At 40.2% G+C, this 26,687-nt stretch overlaps 1 protein-coding gene across 9 annotated transcripts in view; it reads left to right on the top strand.

The window, feature by feature from the left end:
• Positions 1 to 26,687, top strand: part of SFMBT2 (Scm like with four mbt domains 2) — a 216,865-nt gene that overhangs the window by 122,919 nt on the left and 67,259 nt on the right. For all 9 annotated transcript variants that reach the window (XM_045186321.2, XM_045186345.3, XM_045186316.3 and 6 more), the window contains 2 exons: positions 9,254 to 9,355; positions 14,558 to 14,705. In XM_045186321.2, coding sequence (XP_045042256.2) covers positions 9,254 to 9,355; positions 14,558 to 14,705 — 250 coding nt within the window. The remainder of the gene's footprint in view (positions 1 to 9,253; positions 9,356 to 14,557; positions 14,706 to 26,687) is intronic.

The following is a 26,687-nucleotide window of genomic DNA, read 5'->3' on the forward strand; positions in this document are numbered from 1 at the left end:
AACAAATTGTATACCCTTTATGTGGCTAGATAATGTTCTGAGTTTAACATTGTAAGAAGGAATGAATATGTTTAGAATAGTAGAAACCTGGCTTAAAACTAATTAATATTTAAAGAGATGTCACTCTTGTAGTTGCTGGCAAGATACTAGATCCCAACAGGATTCACTTTTTCCCCTAGCACTTTGATTTCTCTTAAAGTAAATGCATGCATACACAGTACACATGCCACCAGTTTGCAAAACAATTGGGCAGATTTACTCACTTCACTTGTGATTTTGTACAAATCACTCACTAGACCTCAGTTGTTTCTGAGCTTCCAGTGATTCTAAGAGACTGCCAGTTCATCAGTGAGGGGACAAGGAGCAACGCATGGCCGATGTGTTGTAAGTCCTTGTTCTCCTGTGGTAACTTACATATGTATGGATGCTTTTGGAATATATATTTCCCCTTTCAGACCCTTCAGGGCAGTGTACAGGGGCACAGAGTTAAAACACTCAAGAAAGCCGTGGACACTTCATGTGAACTCCAGCGGCACCCGGCAGTGGGCCGCGCTTTAGTAGAGCTGGTGGGAGGTTCTGATTCCGGAGCACCGCAGGATGAGATTATAGCAGGCATTCTGCATGCAGGCCCATTAGCCTCGCAAGAACCTGCGCAGTAGTACTGTCAGTCATACCGTACCCTTGAGCAACTCAAGGCTTCGAAGAGTTATCTGCTGCCCTACTTCCTAGAGAGACTGTGGTGGAACCAGGGGCCAGATGCAAATCTGTCTGAATCCCAAGATCAAGGGGTTTTTTCCCTGCTGTGTTTGCTCAGTTTTTAGAAGTAAACTTGAATATTTAAGCCAAGCATTATGTAACAGAGAACCAGAAAATGAATCCTGAGAGCGTGTGTTGCCCACCAAGTGTCACACGTGAGCTGGAAGACGTTCAGTGACTCGTTTGTTGTTCACTTGCCTTTCGTAGAGGCTCTGGTGGCATTTTGAGCATGTGGTTCTCCAAGGGGTTGGATTTGCCCATTAGGGCACACTGGGCAATGTCTGGAGGTGTTTTGGTGGTCACAGCTGGAGGCGTCCCTGACATCTAGTGGGCAGAGGTCAGAGATGTGGCTAACCTACCACAGTGCACAGGTCGTATCCCAGCATTCCAACAGTGCCAGGATGGAGAAACCCTGGCCTAGAAGACAGTACTTCTCGCACCTGGAAACAGACCAGTTGAAGCAAGGGCAGCCAGGATTTGAGGGAGGTGCTTGAGACCTTACCTGTTCTTAGGTCTGGGTACTTGCCAGTTTGGAATCCCGGAGGGTGTCAGCTCCCTGTGTTCCAGTAGCTGCCGTCTGTGCCTAACATGTGAAAACAGTCAGTCTGCTTTGTGGGGAAGTTTGCTCATCCCCAGCTCTGCCTTCTTTCCCTGAAGGGTGGTATCTACCTGAGTGGAGACAGTGTAGGGCCGTTGGTTGGTCATATTTCCATGACAACAGTTTAGCTGCATTTAGGGCTCTCAGTGGAAGGGGCGCCTAGCAATAATTTTGCCAACCACAGTCTGTCACTGGGGTGTGAGGCTGGGAGGGAGGCTGACCCTCACAGTGTCCACCATGCTCTTCTTCAGCCAGCAGCTCTCAGATTATCTAAAGTGTTGCTGTGGAAACAACAAGATGCCCTCACTTATGGGGAGAGAGTTAACTAAGCATGAGAAAAAACAGGGTAATCACCGTGTGACCTACACATACAAAATCAGCCTTGTTTTTTTCATAGTGGTGCTGTAAATAAGGTGGAATTTCTTGCCACTTACAAATGCTTTTATGGTGCTAAATGTTAATCAATGAAAAGCATTCTCATTGTCCCTATTTTTTTAAAACAACCTAGTATACCAGTTTTTGTACTTCCTGTGAAATAGACCTATTATAATCGCCTGTTACAAATCTTGTGGTTCAGGTCGAAGTATATAATACTACATTTCCTCATTACTATTTTTTAACTTGATTTAACGCATGACTAGTAGATCAAACTGCTATTTACAGCTGTAAGTAAAAAATGGAAATGCTTATGAGTGTTCAGCTTACAGAGCTTTTATTACATTCGTTATAAATGTTTCATTGGCTAAATTTAATTCAGTGCAGTGGAATTGAAATATAATAATGCTATTGACTTAATAAATGCTGGCATCCTAATGTCCAACTTTAGGTGAAACGAACATGAGAGTAATTTTCTAATGAACACGAGCACTAAATCATTGTTAAAACAAAAAGGAACAATACGATGAATTGCACTGGGTCTATTTTTAGCATGACATGTTGATATAAGTAAATGAATTAAAGTGTAGTTCATTATATATCAATTTGAATGTAATACTAATTAAAGCCTTCCTTTAACTTCACCGAAGCCTATTCTTAGAAATTATGCAAATTAATTGAGGCCTAAAAGATGCATATGCAATGTTTGAGTTCCTTGTGGACCAAAAGCTGGCGTGTTGGAACAGACAAAATTATATACTGTGCAGTACTTTTGTGTAAGAATGACACCGTAAATGAGCTCGGGACTTAAAAGATGTGGAGGGGGGCTGAGCTGCATATCTGTTTGCTCATCTTACTCTTCAACAACATAAGCAGAAAGGAAGAACCAGAGAATTAAAGTTGACACTCAGGCTGCCACCACTGAAGGAAACTTCCTGTAGCCGTTGATTGTGGGACTCAGGTTAAGACTTTGGTTTCTGCACAAGGAATGATTCACTGCTCTTCTTAACATTAAAATCCTCAGCAAGTGCATTTGGATTGTGTGGTGGTAATTAGTTTGAACTCATTCTCCCCTGTGCCACATTCTTCATATTTTTACATCACAAGAGGTATATTTATCTAATGAAGCAGGGATGACAGGAAGCATTGGCTATTTGGGGAGTCTCTGATAGCCACATACTCAATTATAACAGCATAGCCTCCAGTTCTTCCAGCCCCAAAAGTGCTTGCAGAGAGGGGCGTTAACGTTCAAGGCATGTGGGAGAGTGTGCGACCTAAAATGATCGAATGTTCTTTTTTCCGTTCTTCTCTTTCTTTTGTTTCTCCATTAGCAATACTCTTCACCTCCTTCTGTAGATTAATGTTCATAGTCCTAGTCTCTTTCATAAAGTGTTCACCCTAAAGATTTGTCACCCTGCCGGAAAAGTTTGGGTTGGTGCTTACTCATGGATGACTAGTGCTAAGGCAGCTCTGTGCGATAGTGTTTCTTGGACGGCTCTGTTTGATTCTTCCGGAATCAGCTAGCGCCTTGTTCCAGGCGTGGCCATCCCTTCAAAGGCTTCATCAGGGGCCAGTGTTTAGAGCGGTAGGTAACCAGTGTGTACCCAGGGAATGCTCTGAGGGGGGTCTCATCTCCTTGACTCCTCTGTTTAATAGGTGAAATAAAGTGAGATGTGAGGCAAAACAACCAGACATATTGTAGTTTGTCCAAATTTCTTTTCCAGTATCATACTTCGTATTTATCACTCCTTAGTCATTTTCTGAATTTCAAGCTTCTCGTGTGAGGAACCACATCATTCACTTTTCTCTTCAATCACCTACATGAGTGCTTAACCCATAGGATTTACAAAACCATGGATAGATGGAGATCTGTGTGGACTTTGCAGCCGGGAGTGTTTACTAAATTAACTGCATTTATCCAATCAGCCTGTCTGGGTTAACACTGATAGTGTTATGAGAAAGGGCAACTTAAAAATGTACCATAGGCGTAGCGCTGCACGAATTTCTCAACCTTCACTGCTTCGAGGGCATACAAAAGCAGTTAGTAAAAATTATTCATCCGTTGTTGGCGAAGACTGCGACTGACTATAAACATTTTGGGGACAATTTTTAGCACAAAATAAATGATCTTTGACACATTTTTTCATCAGCCATTGAAAAGTGCTATGAATTAACAGCAACAACTGGAAGTTTTAGTAAAGGATCAGTATTAATAGTCATCACTTAACTTGGCGATGTCTGTCTCTGAAATAAAATTTTGGAGCCTGTAGGTTGTAATGGTTTTATTTGTTTGTTTACTAATCAGGAAGAAAAAAAGTAAAAGCTCCTTTTTGATCTTTACTTTCCAGTGTGTTCTGTAGCCTGCTAGTTAATCGTGGACAGAGACCACTAGGATTTGAGTCCTGGCTCCTCTTGTTAGCTCTGTGTCCGTGTGTAGGTAACTCTGCCTCTCTGTGTCTTAACATCTTTCCCGCAAGATGTTCAGTCAGTTGTGAGAAGAAAATGATACTACGAGGAAAGAGCTTACGAGTATTTGCAATGTGTCCATTGTTACTGTCTCTGTGCACCCAGCCGAGTCATTCTCGGTGCAGTCCCTGGATCTTAGGGGAGCACGGGAGCTCCTTGGCTTCAGGACAGAATAAAGCTGATGAAACCTGAGTGGAAAACAGAAGTCGATGTACCCATCAACTCCTTTACATTGTCATTCGACCAAAAATAAGGTTCCCTGAAGAGCGATTTTTCAGGGAGGCTGCTAAGACCTTCCTCCAATAAAATAAATGGTATTTTACTTATGATCAATATAAAACTACCTTAGGGCAAAAATAAAATAGTAGTGATGAATGTAGATGGGAACGACATTGCCAGCATTTCTTAAACAAAAGGAGCTTTTCTACAAGCAGTTTAATTGGACTCCAGAATATTTAAATAAACAGTATTTCCTGAATGTGACAGGCATATTTGTAAATGAACAGAGGATTTAGTAATCCCTCCTGATTTCAAGAATAACATCATTCTTGATCCAGTCACTGTGAGGTGTGAATGATTCTCTAGAGCTTTTGCAAAGGCCAAAATGTATCTTTCAAACCACAGTGAATTTTCCATTATCTCTCAGTAGATAATTGGTTTTGTGAATCATCTTCAGGGGCCAGGAACTCTCTGTGCTTAACGTAGAGAATGATGAGCTGGTGTTTGTGTAAATGAACGCATATTCTCTGACTGCATTCACAGCCCCATAGTAAATGCTCTGGAGGTGGTTAAATTTGTTTTGCACTGAGAATATCTGTACCTTTTCTCATGTACTAATTTGGATGTACACGCACACACAGTTCAGAAGGTCTGTGTACTGGCCTATTTGGAAATTCACTGGTGTGGAATTCTTTACTTATCATCAAAAACTACATTTTTTAGGAGTGTCTAAATGACTTCGTTTGCCTTTTAGATCAGATGCAAATTCCTCAATCAATATTTAAAACCCAGCCTCCTTAATAAAATGTGCTCTGCTGCCTTCCCAGAATCTTTTATCATTCTAAATCACATGCTCTTCATAGTTCAAATTAAGATTCACTCCTGTAAATCCTTAGACTGCCATCACCAGAGTGATAATTTTTATATGTGACAAGGAACAATACTTGTTCTGAAATCTCTTCTTAGCCTGGATCTTCCATCGCTGTTCTTTGTCTTCTCCTTCTTTCTTTGACAGGTGCAGTATTTTGTGTGTGTGTGTGTTCCGTGCTTCACGTCGCAGCCTACTGTGTGGTACCTCAGGGGTTTCTAATGAATGCTTGTGCGAATGATAGAACGTAGAACCGGAGTGGATGTCAGTCACCCAGTTCTTCGGTTTCTTCAACTTAACTCCATACATATTTATTGGGGTCTTTCTTGAATAAAGTGCGTAATATCAATGAGTTTGGCACTGACCAGAAAGGATTGCATGTACTACGTGACTCCCTGTAATGCTTTTTAAAGATCTCCAAAGCCCAGAGGATTCAATGGCAAGTCCTTTTAGAAAATACTATGTTGTCTCTGTAGTAAAAAGTTTCTGACATCATTGTTCATGAATAACATAAGCATCAAAATAGGATAGTCATCATTACTATGTGTCTTTGCTCCAAAACTTAAAAAAGTTCCATTATTTTGACTTACTTTTGAAACTGGTGGGATTTCTAAATAGTAGGACTTTTCTTTCTTTGTTTTTTTAAAAATGCGTATTAAAAAGTGCCCTTAAGGAAGTGGGTGTTAGTGCTGAGGATACAGGAATGTATTTTATAGTTTCCAAGATCATTTCTGTTATTTGGAATTCAAACTTAATAAGAAATTGTAGCTAGCTATGAATATTTGACGCTAGAATGTAAGTACCTATTTTTGGATGCAGCTGCCTCTCAAAATGCCTCACTTCTTTTTCCAGTATATTAAACCAGCGGGGTTAAGAGTTTTCACATAGTGTGGAACTAAAACAGATGCATTCCCACAAGTAAGAAGTTTCTGTGCTTGCAACAGAAACCTAGTAGAAATAATTTAAGATCTTGGAAATCTGAGCCATGATTGACAGAGGGAAGGTTCTTCCTAATCTTTGCTCACTAAGCATTATTTTTAAATTGTTTAAAAATATTTTGATATCATCAGGACAAAATACTGTCAACAATATCTATACTGTTTATTTTTAAAAGATTTTATTTATTTTTAGAGAGGAGAAGGGAGGGAGAAAGAGAAACATCAGTGTGTGGTTACTTCTTGTGCACTCCCTACTGGGGACCTGGCCTGCAACCGAGGCACGTGCCCTGACTGGGAATCAAACTGGCAACCCTTTGGTTTGCAGGCCAGCACTCAATCCACTGAGCCACACCAGCCAGGGCTATCTATACCGTTTAAAACTTTTAATGTTAATATTTTATTTTTATCCCACCTATGGCCATGTATTATTTTGACGTGAAAGGTATTTTTTATGGATGAGCAGAGGGGGAGAGACATTCAGTGGCTGACAAAGCAAGCGCACAGACACTCCAGGAAAGAAGGAAGAGAGCGTTTGATATCTGCACAAAGTGATCCCCTCATAACCTAGAGACACCGTTTGACACAGAATACACTGAAATCATTAATAACAAGCGTTTATAATATAGTCTGCAGCCCTGAAAGGAGATTACCTAAGAAGCAAATTGCTATCCCAAGCCTTTATGCTTTATTTCAAAGGAAAGGCAGCTATTACCTGGTCCCACTAGACAACTTAGAATAAAATAAGACAGCAGTTAAAGGACAACTATTAGTGCAGGATTCCTCGGGGCCTCAGAGTTTTCAGCACAGCATTGGGAGCTGTGATTGAGGGACCTTTCCATGGGGCTTGGAGCATAGATCTGAGATAGTTGTAGATTTGGCTGAAGGCTTCAAGTCAGTGGTCAAGGTCAAACTGAAAACCTGAGATGTAGAGAGTGTCTGGGGGTCGTGGGTCAACCCTGCTGCTGTCAGGACACCCTTACAAAAACACAAAGGTGGTGTCAACAGGAGAACAGGTGGAGATGGAAATTGCAAGGACAGCTCTGGTGATGGAGGCACTTACAAGTTCTCTATTACTGGTGAACTGCATCTCGAGAATGTGTAGCCTTGGAGCTGTGAGTAGTGAGAGGGAACTTCCACTGCAGCAGAGAAGGGGACAGAAGAACCTCTGTGAAAATACTACATTCATCTGGGCAGTGTTAGAGTTAGAACTGTGTCATCCGTACATGAGGACATTTCTGTATTGCGAAGAAGTGTAGTGACTACTTAAACGTGTTGAGTATATTCAGACAAAGTTTCATTATATTATAATTGTATAATAATTTGTCTTTTCAGAAGGTTAAAGGGTTTTTGCCCTTAAAAGAGAAAAATATCTGCAAAATCCACTAATGTGCCTCAATTTCCACCGATAGTGAGATATTGGGAGGCACTGATGTCTGATAGGAATGTTAACTTGCAACTTTTTAATTCAGAAGTCAGTCAGGCATTTTCAATATACTACTTTGGTCTCAACACCTGTGATTTCTGGCTTTACCTTGGCATTAAGGTTGGTGTGTATTAATATGCTTTAAACTCTCTATACTGTTTCTTTGTTAAATCGTTTTCTGGACCCAGCTTCCCATTTAAAATAAATGCTCTATTTTTCAATTAAAATCATTTCCTGCAGTTAAGAATAATATTTCCTTGTGTTTTTCCTTATGCGTAAAATTTTTATAGTGATGACTGTAAATTCTTAGGGAATTGATAAAAGTTTAGAGTGGGCCAGTTCTTTCAGTGAGTTTTTGTCATATGAGTCATTGCCTTCAACCACATCCCTTCACATTCTGGACGTGTCTGTTTGCTTCAGCCACACCCACCACTTTGGTTATGAGACCTTTGCAGACCACTGTGGTGACATGAGAAATGAGAGGGTCCTTGTGGTTCTGTCGGTGGTCACATTCTGTACCTTCTTTGGTAAAGCAGTGGAGTGGTGGAGAATTGTATAAGGAATTCCTTTTCCCAGTCGTCTTGTGCACCTGTTGCATTGGCCAGCTTTTGCCAGGGGAGCAGGTACAGCCTGGCGGGGCTCTTAACAATCATCAGATGAAGAATGCATCATTGAATTAATGAAAAGCCACTTTAGATTTGCAGATAAAAGAAAGTGGTAGATCCCCAAGTATTTTGGTACTTCTCACCCAATTGATGTACTTGGAAATAGAGGGATTTATTTGCAGCTATTATTTCCTCAGGGGCCGTCTTCAATACATTCATTTATTTGGCCACTACTGTTTATACAGACTGTGAGTTATGAGGTGACCTCCATCTCAGCAAGATAAATCCTGGTATCCAGAATCCACCCAGCTTCATCTAATGCTGTATAGCTGAAGTGGGTATTGGAATTTGTTTTCTTGAGAAAGCAGGAAAGCGCCACCTCGCACACATAGGTGGCTGTGAGTGGGCTGTAAAACTGCCAGACACCTATTCAGCTGGGGGCGTCGCTCACCTTTATTGAGCAAGAGTCAGGGTCTGATTGTCCTCAGGGCTGTTTTGGACCCTCCTGGGCACACATCTCCAAGATCATCAGCTCGCCACCAGTGACTGGTAAGCTGTGTGCTCTTAGACACGGGACGCAGAGACAAGCGGCATCACTCACAAGGTACTCACTGAAGCCCTGTGAAGTAAGCCCAGTGGCCAGGGGCTACGTCGTCTGAAGACATTCCTGCTGTGTTTCAGATGACTGATTGCCTGTTACTCTGCTGTGCTTCGTTTACAGTGCCAAAGAAGATCAAAGCAGTGCAATGTGAATTTTTTTGCTTCACGTAAATTTAAGCATGACCACAAAGGCTTGTTTCCTCTCTCTTGGAAAAGCAATTTAGCTTGCAGAAAAATAATTAAATCCGCAGTATCTTGTAATGATTAGAAATTTGAAACGGGGAGGGTTAATTATTTCAATGCGATTTCAGTTGCCCAATTAAATGTTCAAGGATAGCATTCAGACAGTTACTGAGTTAATTTACAACACCAGCATATTGAATATTTGTACCCTTTTCCCTGCAGGATCATGCAGATTTACGAAGCCATTTCTTCACAGTTGGGATGAAGCTAGAAACAGTGAATATGAGTGAGCCCTTTCATATCTGTCCTGCATCAGTGACCAAGGTGAGTTTCTTCCCCTGGCTCTTCACCTCTGCCTCCAGAGTGGATCGAATAAGTCTTTCTTCTCCAAGCCAACAAATGAGATATGCTTGTACAAGGATATGCCACTCCGCCAGGTAAACCTAAGGTGGATGGCCTTCTCTCCTATCCAGCGCTATTTAAAGCTCTCTCTTTGTCACTGGTAGCATAGAGTGGGTCTAATCAGATGTTCCCTCTTGTGACGCATGGGTAAGTTTCACTTGTCTTCTGAGAGTACACTGTGTGGACACTCGTGTCCGTGAGGGACTGCATGGCTGCGAATTTGCAGTGAGCTTGTTCCTCCTGCCTGATAGTAGTTAGTATGATTTATTTATATTTCAAAAATACCTGAAAATGGTGAAAAGCAAATTCCCAGTGCCCGTGTGTCAGCCTGTCTACTTCCTTGTAAACATCTGCTTTCATTGACTACAAGAAAAGTCGTGCTTTTGAGATTTATAGATTTAAAATGAAATTACTTTTCATGTAAAGTGATTTTTATGATGGTCTGATAGGCTTTTACAATTATAATTTCCCTTCTCCATCAAAGAAATCTCAGTGAAGGCAGCTGTGGTAATATCTGGAGTATGTGTTTCTACCTTAAGTATTTCTTATAAATGGTGGAAGAAACCAACAACCTTAGCACTCTTAAACCAATGTCTGTTTTAGTTAATGGCCTTTGAGGAATTTCATGGGAAATGTAATTAATGGTTCAAAAGTCAATTCCATGGATTCAAACCCAAGTCTCATGATTCCCACCAAAGTAATGCTTAATGCTTTAATTCCTTGGGGGCATAATGTTTTAGTCTAAACAAATGACTTTGCAGATAAATCCCAACCAGTTTTGCTAGTTGCTAGCTTAGTAAATTACTTATATTTTAAGAACCTTAGTTTTTATACCTGTACAGTCGGTACTATATTGTCCATTTCATGCCATTGAAAGAAGTGAGGGATCAGGTATGAAGTGCCTGGCACAGCACATGGCACGTGGGAGTGCTTGGTAAATAGTAACTGTGTTCACCCAGACCTTTGTTCCCACTTATGAGTACTGTATTGTCCCAGTTATCTTCCTGGAAAAAAGCATTCCACAGGTGTCTGGGGGTCCAAGGGAACTACTGAGTTACCTTACTTTGTTAGCTGGTGAAACATAATACCTGATTGTTTTAGGACTGAATTTTAAGTTAGTTTCTTACTAAGTGCTGTGGTGTTGAATGGAAGATACACGTCACCCATTTCAGCAAGGGCCAGTCCTCCAACTGGAGTCAGAAGTCCAGCGAATCGTTCAACACACTGTATTTTCAACATAACCACCAAAGAGAGAAGGGAAGTGTGCCCTTTTCCCTTTAAAGCCGTGCACGTTGCTGAGTTTTCCATGGGCTTCCTGTGTGGACTCAGCTTTCAAAATGAAAACATTTATTGTGTGAAGAGGATGATGAAGGTAGACTGCAGCAGATTGTCACTGCAGTGATTGGGGATGTCAGTCATTCTCAAGCTAGAAGGAATGCTTTCCTGATCCAACAGGGTATGTCTGATTGTACATGCATTGTCATCTTTTATTTACCTTTCTATTTTGGAAACATTTACCACCTGTGCTGCCCAGACTTCATTTGGCTCTTACGGAGAAATAAAAGGTCTATCTCGAAATGTGTGATCCAAAAGGAAGAGATAAGAAATTTGTATTTTAATTTCCAATTATTTGAAAAACTTGATTGTTTATCTGCTGTGGACTTCTGTATTTCATTATTGCAGGCAGCTCAAAGAAAGGACTACTTCGTGCATTTTTTTTTCTGAGAGTCTTGATCAATGAAGTACTTTTCCAAAGAAATAGTCACATAATTAATACAAAGACATCAGTTGGGTCTATTTGTGCTTTCTTTCCCTAACACGAGAATATATTTGACTTTGGAAGTAAAAACAAAGACGTTTCTTTGATGTTACTTCATGTGGCAGAGTGACTCAGTTTGTGGTTGGGTGTGATCGTACTCGCCCTCAGTGGCCCCCGTAATTGTCACACGCCCAAGACGCCCCGGCAGCAAGTTGGAGGAGGACCGCCCAGCCAGAGGACAGTGATGTGAAATGTGTGACCTCCAGATGCGGGGCCTGGACTCTGGTCCTTTCGGGTGTCACAGGGTGATTTCTAAACGTTATAAAGTTGAAGACATTAAAAAAAGTTAATTTCATTTTAATTTCCTCTTTCCAAAATAGACTGGATTTGTTAATGAAGTGATGAGTGTTTTAAAGTTATTTGAGTTGTACTCTTTTAACATTTATGAACTGTTAAAATTTGACAAATATAGTAGTGACAGTGTATTACAGAATATGGAAAATGGTTATGATAATGAAATGTCTTTTTTTTCCTGAAATACTTTTCCTTTAATGAACATAAATTATTTCTGCAATTGTTACAGTAATTTATTTAAAGAATAACTACATATGAGAAAAATATTGATTTCTGCTTTGAGTGATCATCTCAGGGTTGAAATGCATGCTGTCATGTTCATACACCATCCATTAAAAACCTCTTTATTTGAAATGGCCTTCGGGGTTCTTTATCGTGCGTTCTGGTTGTTGCACTTTTATGGAAAACTAAAGAGTGAAATCTTGTTGAAACCTGACCAGAATTTCCCTTCGTTCAAGCAGCAGGTGATATAGTGGTGCCAGCTGCCCATTTATCGGCATATATATTGCACTTTGTCCTCATTCTAAGAGGCTATGGTGTCAGCTTGCACTTGAAATTAATTTTTTTTTAAAGCCAAACAGAGATGCAGATGTACTTAGCCTTTCAGGGGTGGACTCTCACATTTTTGTGCTTTTAAATAGTTTTCTCTCTCTCTCTCTCTCTCTCTCTCTCTCTCTCTCTCTATATATATATATATATATATATATATATATATATATGTATATGTATGTATATATACGCACACACACATTGAAATAAATATATAGTATATAAATACATGCATTTATGTACATATATATATTCATATATAAATAACACTACGATGTGACATACTAATTATAACTAGTTTGAGCCTGATATCTTTGTCTTGTTGGGGGACTTCCAGTGGCAGTAGTTCGGTTTCCACAATAAAGCCCTTTGCTCCCTAAATAAATTTTCTTGGAGCTTAGGGGTGGGAAGTTATTTTTTCTGATTCTTAAGATACATTTTCATTTTTGTATTTCTCACTCTTTGTGCCAAAGATAAAATAATGAAACCATTCTTTATTACCCCCCTTCCCTATTAGCCATGTGTTGTGTAATGCATGAACTTGGATGAGGACCTCCCCAGGTTCAAGACTCATCTATATGTAGCAAAGTATCAGAATAATCTTCATGTAGAAGGTATTTATAAGTAAACATGTTTCTCTGAACCTTGGAAAAATGTTTGAGAATATAATGCACTATGCTGTTATTACTCATCATAATGAAACTTTCATTTTTATTTTCCTCGGGGCTTTTTCTTGATGGCATAACTGTTGAAGAAATAAATAACATTAAAGCAAATAGACAAGAAAACAGATATGCATGTAGCAAATCCAGTATTAAATGACCCACCCTTAGGACAGTGGGATTATGTTTTTGGTGTCCCAAAACAGTGACATATTGACAGATGATGGTGCTGATGAAAATATCATCTGTGCAAAATACATTGCATTGTTTAGAGCAAAGTATACTGGAATTAGAAGTCTGGGGTTCTGTTTTTGTTTCTGTCAGCTCTGAGCTGCACAGTCTTGGGCAAGTTGGTTAAATGCTCCAGGCTTTAGTTCAAGACCTGTGTGTTTTCCAGATGGACCAGTGTTTTTGAATCATTTAGCTTTTCTCTGAAGTAATAAGTAAACAAATACAGTGTGTCACATGTAAAATGAAAAGGAGAAAGATGCATCAGGGAAGGGACTAATGGAGTGTTGGCGGAAGAAGGGGAGGTGTAATTTTACATAGGGTTGTCAGGGAAAGCCTCCCTGGGAGGGTGATGTTTGATCCTTTGCATAAAGAGCTCAGGCAGCAGGATTCTAACTATTTACTGGAATTGACATCAAGAAGAACTGAAGTGAGTTTACTCTTCTGCTTATCTTTGAACGAGACTGCTTTCAGAAAATACTTTGTAAATGGAGGAACCAGGAATCAGAGCTTAGGAAGAGTGTCAAGGCTTCCTAAGAAAAACTGGCTGATTTCTGTTGGGCTGGGAAAGTGTTGTTCACCCTCTGCTCTCCCCCTACCCGCCGTGTGTTTTACATACTTGGTTCTTAAAATCCATCATGCTTTTCACTGTGGGGTCCACCTGATTTTTGTATCCTGCTTTTTCTGTCAGTACGCTGTGTTCCTATTGCTTCATGGACTTCTTTTTCCTCTTATATCCAGTGGATGATTATCCGCTTTCTGTGTACAAGGCATTTTCTCTGCATGGTGGGAATACCTTCATGAGGGACGAAGAGGCCACAGTCCTGAAAGCACATGGGATCTGTTGGGAGAGAGAGATGTGGCGTCAGTCCACAGCGGGGCAGATAGGAGGATTTTAAGTTCAGAGATACGAGCCTGATGATTTGGGGGCATAGAGCAGGGGCCCTGAATTCCCCTGGAATGGTTGGGAAAGCATCCCAGCAGCAGTGACTTTCAGGATGGGCCTTGTACACTGTGAGTTGACAGACTAACAATGGAGTGGGGTGTTAGACCGTGAGAGCGCCGGCTAAGGGCAGGTCTGGCGTGAATGATTTCCTCTTGGGCTGGAGGGTGGGGCAGTAGTAGGATGAGTGATCCATGAGACTAGATGAGACTAGGAATCTCCAGGCCAGACCTTGGAGGTTCTTGAATGACCTGGTGAGGAACTTGTGTCCCTGCTGTGGACATGGAGAAACCAGTCAGACCTTTCAGTGCCCGTCTTGGCTCTTCCTAGGCCAGGGTTTGTCTGTCTTCAGCAGTGTGTTTATCTTTCAGCTATGACTGTTGGTTTACATGTCATTCTGTCTCCTGTATATTCTTACTTGTTTACTTTTCATTAATGTGACCGCAGTGATCAACTCCAACTTTCAGCGACTGGGTCAGTGTAGTAATACACATTGGAATGCCAGTTTGTGGTCAGACCATTTTGATGAAATATATTGATTGTGTTTGGAAGCTGTGCCAGTACTTCATTACTACCCTTATATGTAATCCCAAGGGATAACCATTGCTTGTGTTGGTTTTCTCTTTCAGGTTTTTAATAATCATTTTTTTCAAGTGACTATTGACGACCTAAGACCAGAACCTAGTAAACTCTCAATGCTGTGTCATGCGGATTCTTTGGGGATTTTACCAGTACAGTGGTGCCTTAAAAATGGAGTCAATCTCACACCTCCCAAAGGTTTGTATTCTGTGAAAATGTGCAGGGTTTGGGTGATTCAGGAGGGTGTCAAATTGTCTCTAAAGAAAGTTATATTGTAAATAATTCAGAAGTAGTGGAAAAAGTGTGTGTTTCGTGGTTAGCTTCATGCAGGAGTCAGTTAGCTTCCTTCCATGGTGAGGCGTGTGACCTTGAGCTTCTCAGTCCACTTATGTACAGCGTAGCTCCCGGCGGTGGTGGAAGGATCGGCGGCTTTGCTGCTGCTGTGGAGTGACAGAGGGTGCAGTGTTGCCAAGTGACCGAGGTTAAACACTTGAGGGTGTCTATGAAGTGGCTTTGAAAAATGCAATAAAGTTTTAATAAATCATTTCTTCATATTTTTATTTACAATAAATTAAAATTTCCTCAGAGCCCAGTTGCTCCCAGATATTCAACAATTTGATGCTATAATACATTAAAATAATTAAATTGGGAACCAGGTTGCACTAAAATAAATTTTACATTGAGATCCATGTACCACATTGTAAGTTTAATAACATGAACTGTTGTCCCTTATAGGTCTAAGGTTTAGTCAGGGAAGAAAGCAGCAAGGCACAAGTAGAGAAGATGGGGAGAAAATAAAGGGAATAATAGCAGAGAAAATCAGAAGAGATTAGAAAAGTAAACTCATGGAGGGATTTTGACAGATAACCACAAATAATACAGGGGTTTTGTGATAACCTTTCAGCTCACCAGGGTCTGGTTTACATGTCGTGTCAATCAGACTGGGAGATAACTGACACCCACAGGATAAGTCCTAGTTTTCCTGGTGGCTGTCATGTACGCCGTGCCAGCTTTAACTTGTGTTACTCCCAGCTCCTCCATGGCATGCCTGTACTCCACTGACATGGGTGTCTTAAGCTTTTACTCTCACTTTTCCTCATGCTCATCCCCATGGAGATGCTTTTGGATATTCCCATTGCAGCTGTTGATTCTTCACGTGCAGGTTGTGCAGTAATGGAATGAGGTCTAATTAGAACATGGTGAACTTCTTACATAACACTGTTTGTATTGTTTTAAGTGCCTAACTCATTTAATCCTCAAAACGAGGACTGGCCTATGAGGAAACGTAGTCACAGAGAATTTATGTAACCGTCCCAAAGCCACTCATGAAGAGTCACAAGGGAGGAGGCCTGGCTCCTGACCCTGTTCCCTGTGCTGGTGAGGACTCCAGTGCACGATGCCTAGGTAGTTGCCTCCGTTTCGGCACTCACAATGACTGGCCAAATCCCTGTGCTTCGGATTTCAGGGCCATCAAAGTGGGACACCCATGGTATTCCACAGGTACTTCACAGAATCAAAGAAATGGCAAAAGTCTAACCAAATATATGGTGACAGGAAATGATTTGACTTTCTGGGCACGTAATGCAATATACAAATCCCGTATCTTAGGAATGCATACTTGAAACCTATATGATCTTATTAACCAATGTCCCCCCAATACATTTAATTAAAAAAAGAAAAAAATGCATATAATCCCGTAAAGTGACTCTATAGGTTTTATGTTATAAAATCTATAGTGGTGGTAGATAAGAGAAGTCTGTTCCTATTGTAAAGTTTAGCATTAGCTCACTAGTAGAGTTCGAAAGCCCCTTGGGCCACCTTGGCTTCTTTTTAATGTCTGTAATCAAACTGTGCGCAGATGGGCTTCATGTCATTGAAGGAAATCGTTTTCCAGGTATCTAAAACGTGCTTTAATTGGAGTTCGCAAATTTGTAATTAGGAGTAAAATATATTTAAGAACTTTTTAAAAATTGGTTGGATATTTCCTTATATAATGAAAAAAAGGAAAAGTATTAATACATGCCTTTTGGCTGCTTGACTATTTCATTATGGTAGAAGTTTAATGTTTACCAGCCTTTTTAGAATTTTTAAATATACTCATGAATTGAAACTCTTAAAAATATTTTTTAGAAAAGAGATTTTTTGTTGCATAGCTTGAATATTTACTAGGAAAATGCGTGTGCTTGTTTAGACAATTGCATTCCATGATATTAAGAAAATTGTTGTACATTAGTATACTGAACTCTTAAAATGTGCAATGAAATGACTATACAAATGTATTTAGAGTATTAAATGTTTTAATACATTAAGCTTTTTCATACCTATCATTTAGTGACAATTACTTTTTATTCCCTGTCACTCAAAGTGTTTGTGATATTTGATGAAATAAAACTGTCTTCATGAGGTTTCCAAACTATTTCTTCCCCTGTTGAAAATGAAGCATACCTATTGCAAAATCACGGAGAAGAAAATTTCTTCATAAATATTATATATTAGATGTAGAATATTGAGTATAGCGGTTAGTACCTTCCAATAGGAAAATCTGAGTGATAACCCCCCCCTTTTCTTTAACACAGCATCCAAGAAGTGGTCACTGGCAATCTGTCAGGGCTGCGTTTGGGCCACAGGACTGTTACCTTGAAGTAGAGATTTTATTGATAAACCAGTAAGAAAAAGACCAGCAACTTACAGTAAAAGGTTTCCGAATATCAACAGATAGTTCACAGTTAAAAGTAACACATGGATTCTTAGGCCAACTCATCATAATAAGAGAAATGCGAGTTAAAATCCTACCGAGATGGCATGTATTTATAAGATGAGGTAGAAATTCAAAAGGGAAGGGAAAGAAATTATGCTTTGATGAGCATGTGGAGGAACAAGAATTCTCAGATTTGCTGGTGAGAATGCAGGTAGGTGCAAACTGTATCTGAGGCATTTTGACAAATTTTACTAAAATTATAAATGCATTTTACCCATTGACTCAGCACTTTTATTTCGGGAAATTTCTCCTAAAGATACACTATACAGATAATATGCCCAAAAGTTTCTTCCTTGCAGCATGATGTATAATACCAGAACACTGGGAAAAATCCGAGTGCCTATCTGTGTGGGTTAAGTAGATTTCAGACACCGTATACTGAGAACTGCACAGTCATTAAAAAGAATGGGGAAACCTCTGTGTGCTGATACGGGAAGCACTCAAGATACGCTGTGGTAAAGATCAGCAGGTTATAGTATGATGCCTTTTTGTTAGAAAAGAGTTAAATGAGAATATGTGTTAGTGTTTGATCATATTTCTGTGAAGAAACTCAGAAAGGTTACATGAGAAACTAATAAAAACAGAGTTTTCTGTGGGGGTTCAGAGTATGGAGGTGGTGAGCGGGACAGAGGAAGTGAGGATAGGAGGGAGCCTTTGAACAGAATACTTTAAAAATATTTTTATTTTTTCTTTTTGATATAAAGTAATTTATTACCTATTAAAAATAAACATCTATTATTAAAAGTAGAGGGTTTTTATAACTAAAGGGTATCTTAAAGATGATCTCATCAGCTCTAATCATCTTGGAGGCTCAGTTGTATTGAAGTTTTCAAGTCCTGAAGTAGAAGTTGGCTTAAACCCCTCATCTTAAGATCTCAAGTCTAGTGCTTTTTTTTATTGTTCAAGTACAGTTGTTTCCATTTCCCCCCCACCCCTGCCCCCACCCCAACCATCCCCACCTCCCACCCTCAATCCTACCTCCCTTTGGTTTTTTTCCATGTGTCCTTTATAGATGTTCCTGAAAACCCTTCCCTCCGTACCCCCGCCAACATTATCCCCTCCCACCTCCCCTCTGGTTACTGTCAGTTTGTTCTTAATTTCAATGTCTCTGGTTGTATTTTGCTTGCCTGTTTGTTTTGTTGATTAGGTTCCACTTATAGGTGAGATCATATGGTTTTTGTCTCTCAGCGCCTGGCTTATTTCACTTAGCATAATGCTCTCCAGTTCCATCCATGCTGTCACAAAGGGTGGGAGCTCCTTCTTTCATTCTGCTGTATAGTATTCAATTGTGTAAATGTACCATAGTTTTTTGATCCATTCATTTACTGATGGGCACTTAGTGCTTTTTAAAAAATAACCAAATTCATGCTTTACTGCTGTTGTTTCTCACCACAGTCTTCACAAAAGCCATCCTCAGGAATTCTGGGGCATTTCGGTGGCCTTGCGGGGAGGGTTAGCTGATGTCAGTTAACCATGACTTTTCCGTGACTGAAATGGTTAGATGTCAGAGCATTTGGAGAATTTCAGTTCGCGGGTATAATTTTCCAAGTGTTTGCAGATAAAACAAAGTCATGACTTCATTTATTGAGCTCCCTTACCATTTTGTGAGAGTGGAATATGTTTATTTTTGTAATTAAAATGAATTACAGTTTAGAGGAGGTGGTGGTGATTTCCCTAATGGCGATTTGATGGTTTGTTACATGTCTTACGTGTCACACCAGGGCTGGGAACCATGCTGTAGAGTTTCTTCAGACACCATCCTTTGCTTTGCTAATGTATGAAAGTATACACTGTCTTTAAAATAAGTTTGTTATTTTTAACTTAAATCTTGAGCTTTATAAAGAGAGTATGTCAGATTTATTATACATGCTGAGAAGTGTTTAGGTGTTTTCTTGTGTGTATGTTTTCCACGAATGTAATACATTATTTAGATTTCTGTTAGAAGCATAAACACTGCTTTACAATTACCCAATAAGCAGAACAACACCCCATTCATTCTCTAGTCAGTGGGAAGCAGCTGACGATGAAATAAAAGACAACAAGTGGTCTAGCAGAAATATAGATCTTTACTTACATGGTTTGAACTCCTGTTTTTTAAAGTCTGTCTCCAGGCTTTGGAGACAAGCAGTGTAAGCGGGAATGGGGAGGAATTTTCCCAGTGTTATCTCTGTGTGAGCAGATGCTCTTCTGGTAGGCCAGGGCCACAGCCGTGGAGGTTTTACCCCATTAGTTTAAACCCAGTAAACAACAATTCAATGTTCAAGGCACCAAAAGCCATCAAACAAATAAATAAATCAACTAGGCAAAAATGTGTGTAGGGTATCAAGCATGACTTGCTGTTTTTAAACTGTTTCACTAACACCCATGGCATGTAACATCCAAGCTTAGTCGTAGAAGTAGTGGAGAAACATCCCACTCAGGGGGATCTTTGTAGAAAATGTGCCGCCTTTTATTTCTGTTGTAAGGTATCTGAGTGAAGGCTGCAGTAAATCGCTTATCTTAGCTCTTCGCCTCTACTAGTTGGCCACCTTAATTGACACATAAACTGTGAACACAATTTAGGAAGTAAGGGTGTATTTTAATTACTATCAAGATGCAACGTAGTGGACCCTAAATGGTATTCCCTTTTCCTAGACACTCAGCCCATTTTTTTTTGATCTACTATATTTTCTACATACCGAAGGGGGCAGAAAATAAACATATACTCACGGACCTGCCACCTTATAGACCAGCTGCTAATATTTTGCCATATTTGATTCAGATTTTTAAAAAATGAAATAAAGTATCATGAATATCATGAGAGACTGAGTCATCTGTGGCCCTGTTTCTGATGCCCCATATCTACTCCACTGTGAATCCTGTCGACATTTTCCGGGTCTGACCACGCCTCAGCGCTACCACCTGGTCCAGGTCTCCTTTAAATCTCACTTGGGTTCCTTGTGGTGGCCTCTTGCTTTCCTCAGTTTACTCCCGACACAACAGTCAGATTGATCTTGTTGAAATGGAAATCACACTTGTCCCTCCTGTGTCTGCTCAGATCTCACTCGGTGGCCAAGTCCCTGTTACAACGATAGCCTGCAATACCTACCAGTTCCCTGTCTGGCCTTGTCTACTAAGATACCTCTAGTCAGCTCCATCACACCGGCCTCCTTGGCCTTCCTGGTACATGGCACACATCCCCTCTGTACGGCATTGGCCTTCACTGTTCCTTCTGCTTGGCACACTCTTCCCCTTCCTCAGTCCTGACTCGGGTGTCACATTCTGAGGGGCTCTCTTTTGGCTGTCCTATTTAACATCAATCACAAATCGCCATCCCCAATGATTTTACCTCCTTCCTTACCTGACCTTCCTCCACTGAACTTTTGTATCATGTAAAATGCAAATAAATAATACATGTTTTACTTCTTTGTCTTTTTTAAAAAATCAGTCTCCACCAAAATGAAAGATCTGTGAGAGCAGGGGTTTCTGTCTTGTTCTCTGCTCTTACCCAGTAGCTGGAATAGTGTGTGGCTCTTCGTAAATATCTGTTGAGTATTGAATGGATTGTAGTCCTCCCATTCTGCCCCCCTCCCTTCTTCTCTCCTTAACCCTTTATACTCTTCTGACACCTTCTAAAGACTTTATGCTTTACTGTGTGGCTACTTCAGTTTCCGAATCTATCTCTGCATCAGTCTCTTGTTTTTATCAAAATCACCATACAATAGATTTTATCTTGATACATACAATAAATGATATCATATGTGTCTTTTTTTAACTTTTATTCATTAGCATTTCTTCATATTTTTTGATGTTGCTGCATGCGGATAGTTTATTTTACCTGCTTTATGGATATAGTATAATTTTTGAAATCCATATCCCATTGCTTGACATTTTAAGTATTTTCAATTTTCTTTTTTTGCAGACAACACTGAAATGTACATCTTTGTACATGTACCCAAGTATGTGAGGTCCTTGAGGGGATTTAGTTAAACGTGGAACTGCTGGCATTCCCTAGATACTGCCAAATGCTCACCACATTGTTGTACTAGTTTATATTTTCGGCCGTAGGGTCTGAGCATTCCCATTTTGCATTACCTTTATTACCATGTTGGACATTGCCACTCTGATGGGAGTGAGCTGGGCCTCACTGTTTGGGTGCCCTGACTACTAGTGCAGTTGAGCGGGTCATCGTATGCCCACTAGCAACTTGCACTTCCTTTGAGTTGTCAATTATATTTTTTGTCATTTAGAAAAATTACATCAGTATTTATATAGTCTAATGTGAATTCTCTCTCAGCAATGCACTTCACAAATACAGCAGTCTAGTCCATGGCTTGTCTTTTTTCCTTTTTTAATGGTGTTTTATGTTCTGTTGAAGTATTAAATTATAACTTAATTATAAATTACAATATAGTCAGAAGCCATCCTTCTTTGTGCGTTGTTTGCAGGTCTTTAGGTAGCCTTCCCACTGATGTTCCTCTAGATTTTCTTTAAAAGTCTTGCCATTTTGTTTTTCATGTTTAGCTTTTAATACCTTTTGTATGCCCAGAGGACAGAAAATTTTAATTTTAATTTTTTTTCCTCGAATTGAATTGGGTTTTCAGATTTACCAGTTGTCTCAGTCTCATTTGCTGAACAGTCTACTGTTCCTTCTCTGGTTTACGATCCACCAGTGGCCCACGTCCAGTCCCTTTATGCGTGTGAACCTTGTCCTGTCCTTAGTCACTCTGCCTCATCAGTCTGTTTGTCCATCCCTGCACAAATACCTCACTTTTAAAAAATGATTTTACTTTATAATGAGTCTTGATATCTATTAGGTGAATCCCTCCACTTCTTCTTCCTTTCCAAATTGTCTTGGTTATTCCTGTGCATCAATTTTACAATCTGTTTGTATGGCTCTGAAAGAGGTCTGTTGGATTTTAATTGACATTGGATTTATAGGTTAATTTAGAAAAATTGATATTTTATTACTGTTTTCTAACTTGCAATCTTTTGCTAGAATTCTGCTTTTGCAGTTGGCGGTCCCTCTTCCTGGCACACCCTTCCCCCAGGTGGCCACACCGTTCCCTTCCACGACACCTACTATTCACTGTCTCGTTAAGGCCGTCCTCGATGCAGCCCTCCCATCTCTCATTCACTTCTTCTCCATAGCGCTTGTGATCCTCTGATTTCGTGTATTTGTGTTACTATCTGTCTCCGCTCGCTGAGATGTAAGCTGTGTGAAGTTAGGGTTTTTGTCGGTTTTGTTCAGTTCTGTATCTCTAGTACTTTAGGACCCTCCTCAGCATACAGCATGCACTTACTAATATTTCCAAATGGACATGTAAATGAACAAGTGGCTAGGTTAGAGAAGCAGACACCTTCTTAAAAACTGACACATGTTGCCAGATTGGCATCTGCAGTGGTTTTTTCAGACACCTGCCAGCCAGCCGTGCGTAACAGTGTCTGCTCCCTGGCAGTCATTACAGTGGCCGGGTCACACTGGTTTTCGTTTTGCCAGTCAAGGAGACGGCAGCATGGTATTCTTCTGCTGTTTTTATTTTTTATTTAGATTGTACCCCCCCCCTTTTTTCATATCCACCCAGCATAGAAGAGCAGCTCCTTAACTCCCATGGTCTCTCTTATGAGAGAGGGAAATATTTTTTCCATCCCAGGTCACTGGCAATCCTGGTGTTGTCCCTGGGCTGAATTGATCCCTGATGGATTGACTAGTGCCTTGATTATCTTTTAAAATAGAGCAAATACGCTATGCTTTCAAATAATTTTTATTATTGAAATCATGATCGTTAGTGAAAGCTTACAAAATGCAAAGAAGTAGAGGGAAAAAAATATCTAGGAGTCCCACCTCCCAGATAATAATTTTGATATTTACTGTTAAGTTTTTATTATATTGCCCCTGGTCTTTTACTTTGCATATTTTCAATGTAAATGTGACAATTCTGCACATACTTACACCAATCTTTTCATCTAAAGGGGCATCCAACCCACAGTCCACGGGCCGCATGTGGCCCAGGAAGGCTGTGAATGCAGCCCAACACAAAATCGTAAATTTACTTAAAGCCTTTTCTTTTGCTCGTCAGTTTTTGTTAGTGTTTGTGTATTTAATGTGTGGCCCCAAATAACTCTTCTTCTTCCAGTGTGGCCCAGAGACGCCAAAAGGATGGAGACCCCTGAAAATAATAGCAATCATTTTTCATGATTCTTAAAAACTATATGCAGTTTCATATCTGCATGACTTTTCATGGGCTTAAATAAGTTTTATATAATTTGCTATATTTGGATACACAGTGACCCCCATATTATCAATAATAGTGCCATTGCATCTTAATATATAACCCTTCTTTTGGTCTTCAGGGTTGTTTTTACGGGATAAATTCCTAGAAATGAAATTGTGTCAAAGTCCATGAACATTTTAACTGCCAAATCGTTTTTTAAAAGAATTGTCTACTCACACTGCCAGTAGCAATGTTTGGAAGTGGAGCTGTTTTATGTCAATTAATTTGTGTCACATGGGTATGGGTCATCGACCTGTTCCTTTCTGGACCTGTAACAGTTGGAACTTTATTCAGAATAAACACTAATAAAAGCTGGAATAAGTCTAGTGCTTGTGGCTCAACAGTCTCCTATGGCAGCTTGTTGCAAATTTTAATAGCTCAAGGGGGTTTGATTTTCTTTTATTTTCTTCTCCCCTCTGCTATTTCCCTCTCTTCCAGGTATAAAACATGTTTTCCTGGCTGCAGTTAAGCCTTAGAACTTCTCGTTCTGTCTTTGTTGATTAATGAATATAATTGACCCCTGTTGTCTCTATTATACAAGGCACAGCAATTTGTTTTTATGTAGCGGTTATTTTCTGAGCTGTCACGAAACTGCCTTACAGAGAGAGCTCATAATCAGCATGAAGGAAAAGAATTTTAAGTGAATAAAGGTCCCCAAGAGAAGGAGGAGGAAGAAAAGTCTTGGCTGTGCAAATGCTCAGGGGAAAGAGAGAGTTCTAGGGGCAGAATAATTAGTTGTTGCCAACGTACTCAGCAAGACTCGATTATCTCTTGAAATCATTAGATTAAAAATGGCTTCCCATAGAGAGTCTGGAGGCCTGGATAGAGAGGATTGAATGTTAGTCTAAGAAACTGTGGAGCCTGGCATTTATAGAGTGGGTTGAAGCCCGATGGAGTTTGGTGATTATGGACTTGATTATAGAAACCCCTGCTGAATGCCTGTCTGTAGAAGTAGAGGGGCCTTCTAAGTTGAAAAGTTTTATCTGAACAAATATTGACCATAAAGAACCTAAATTTCATATTAGAACATACCATATTTTTCGGACTATACAATGCATGCACCAGACCATAAGGCGCACCTAGGTTTTAGAGGAGGAAAATAGGGAAACAAAATTTTGAAGGAAAAAAATGTGGTCCTGCTCCTGCCTCCTGTGACCCTGCTCCACCGTGCCCCTGTCACCAGCGTGCCAGGTAATCTACATTCAGACTATAAGACGCACCCCCCATTTTCCTCCCAAATTTGGGGGGGTGCGTCTTATAGTCTGAAAACTACAGTAGTTTACTATTCGTTGGTCTGTTTTTTCCCCTTATTTTCCCTTCCCCCATGATATGGATGATATTTTCTCACAAAATTAACTAAGGAAGTAGCGGAGGTCTAGGGAAGAGATATGGAATAGGAGGAGACCTTGATTAACTGTTGGCTGGCCACACCCCTAAACAAATAGGGTCCTTCTGTGGCGGGGAGTCGTCTTGCCTTCAGCTGTTTATTAGAGGGCTCGACTAGAGGATGTCTTGTTACATAACCTCTGTCGACCCTTCCGCACTTTGCTCGTAGGAGGAGAAAAGGCCATTGACCTCAGGAGAAGGGAAAAATCCTAAGCAGCAGCAGCGAACTATTAGTGATGGCTGCTCTGAATCATGGAACGCGGCGGCCAGAGACTTTAAAGGTCTTCTCCTTGTTTTGTGAACTAGTAGATAAAGTCTGTTGCACAGAAGACTTTTACCCTGGTCCGTCTAATTCCTGGGAGAACGTCTAAAGTCAGTTCTACCTTGTGGCTCAGCACGCTTTGTACTGTCAGATAACTTCTTACCAGTTTGAGGTGTCTTTTGGTGAATTCTTCTATTCTTATACATTAATGTATTTGATCCCAAACAGTTTCAGATAGAATAATACTCTTAAAATGGCAGGTTATAGTGATTGTACAGAAACTTGCATTACCTCATTTAAGACACATTTTGTTTTGCTCATGGATATTTGGGAGAAAGTTGGTTTGGTTCCTTCCAGAAACCTCCGATGCAAGAGCATCTGGCTGGAGGGACGGCTCTGGAGAGAGCGGTGTTGGGGCGGGGGGGCCGGGGACGTGGAAGATGTGCAAGACCTCTTCAGAACTAGCCTGGAGGAGTACATGCATCTCAGAGCTCTGAGACTTCTTACCTCCTTTTTGGAAGGAAATGAGGAATTGTCAGTCTTTACAGAATGAGATGGGTATCTTATGCAGAGGGGGGTACCTGTGCTGCTGATGGGTGGCAGGGGATGGGAGGATCAGGGGTCAGTCCCTGGGCCAGAGGAGGACAGCCACCTTCTTGGATAATCCCCCATCTTAAGAAAAGTTGGTTAAATTGAGCTTACTTAATGAAAAGAATACTATTTTATGCTTGCAAGTACGGACGGAGGTAGGAGGCAACCAGGGCCTTGAGTTTCTTTAATAAAGAATTTCTGAAGTTACTCTGCAACTGTGGGATTTAGTGACCAGAGTCCCCATGTTAACTGAATCTGAGGGTGTATATCCATGGACAATGGAGGAAAAGAAATTTCCCCAGTTTCTTTGGCATCAAAAATAGAGTTGTGTATGTTACATAAACCCAGGCCAATAAAGAGAGAGTACTGAGTGAAGAGTGTAGTGACATTTGGTACAGTTTCGATGAATCCTAATAACTACTCTATTTTTTCATTTCCATCACCATTCTTTTTTCACAGAAAACACAAATACTCATATATTTTCCTATCTAGGTTAAGCCATGCACCCAATGTCATCTTATTTTGTAATTTAGAACTGTTTTCTCCTCTCACCTTCTCCCATGTCTTGTGGTAGTTATGATGGATATATATTGTATAATTGCACCTTCCCTCTCAAATGAAATGAATAAAGAAAGAAAGAAACCCATTTTGGTAAGATCTGTATTTAATTAAATTTAGTATATGAGGTCTATTCAGAAGGTATCCAGCCATGTAATATGAAAAATAGAGACATTTTCTGAAGAAGGTACAAGCTACAGGACACACTGTGCATAGGACAGTGATGCCTCGGTCTGCCTCAAAGCAGGCACCTTGGGACCTCGCACAGTTCTCCCAGTCACCATCAGCTGCCCCGTTGCATTTTCCTGAATCTCATCAGTAGTCTGAAATCTCTTCCCTTTCAAAGGTGATTTTAGTTGTGGGAAAAGCCA

Source organism: Desmodus rotundus, chromosome 4, assembly GCF_022682495.2.
Source record: "Desmodus rotundus isolate HL8 chromosome 4, HLdesRot8A.1, whole genome shotgun sequence".
Classification (NCBI taxonomy): domain Eukaryota; kingdom Metazoa; phylum Chordata; class Mammalia; order Chiroptera; family Phyllostomidae; genus Desmodus; species Desmodus rotundus.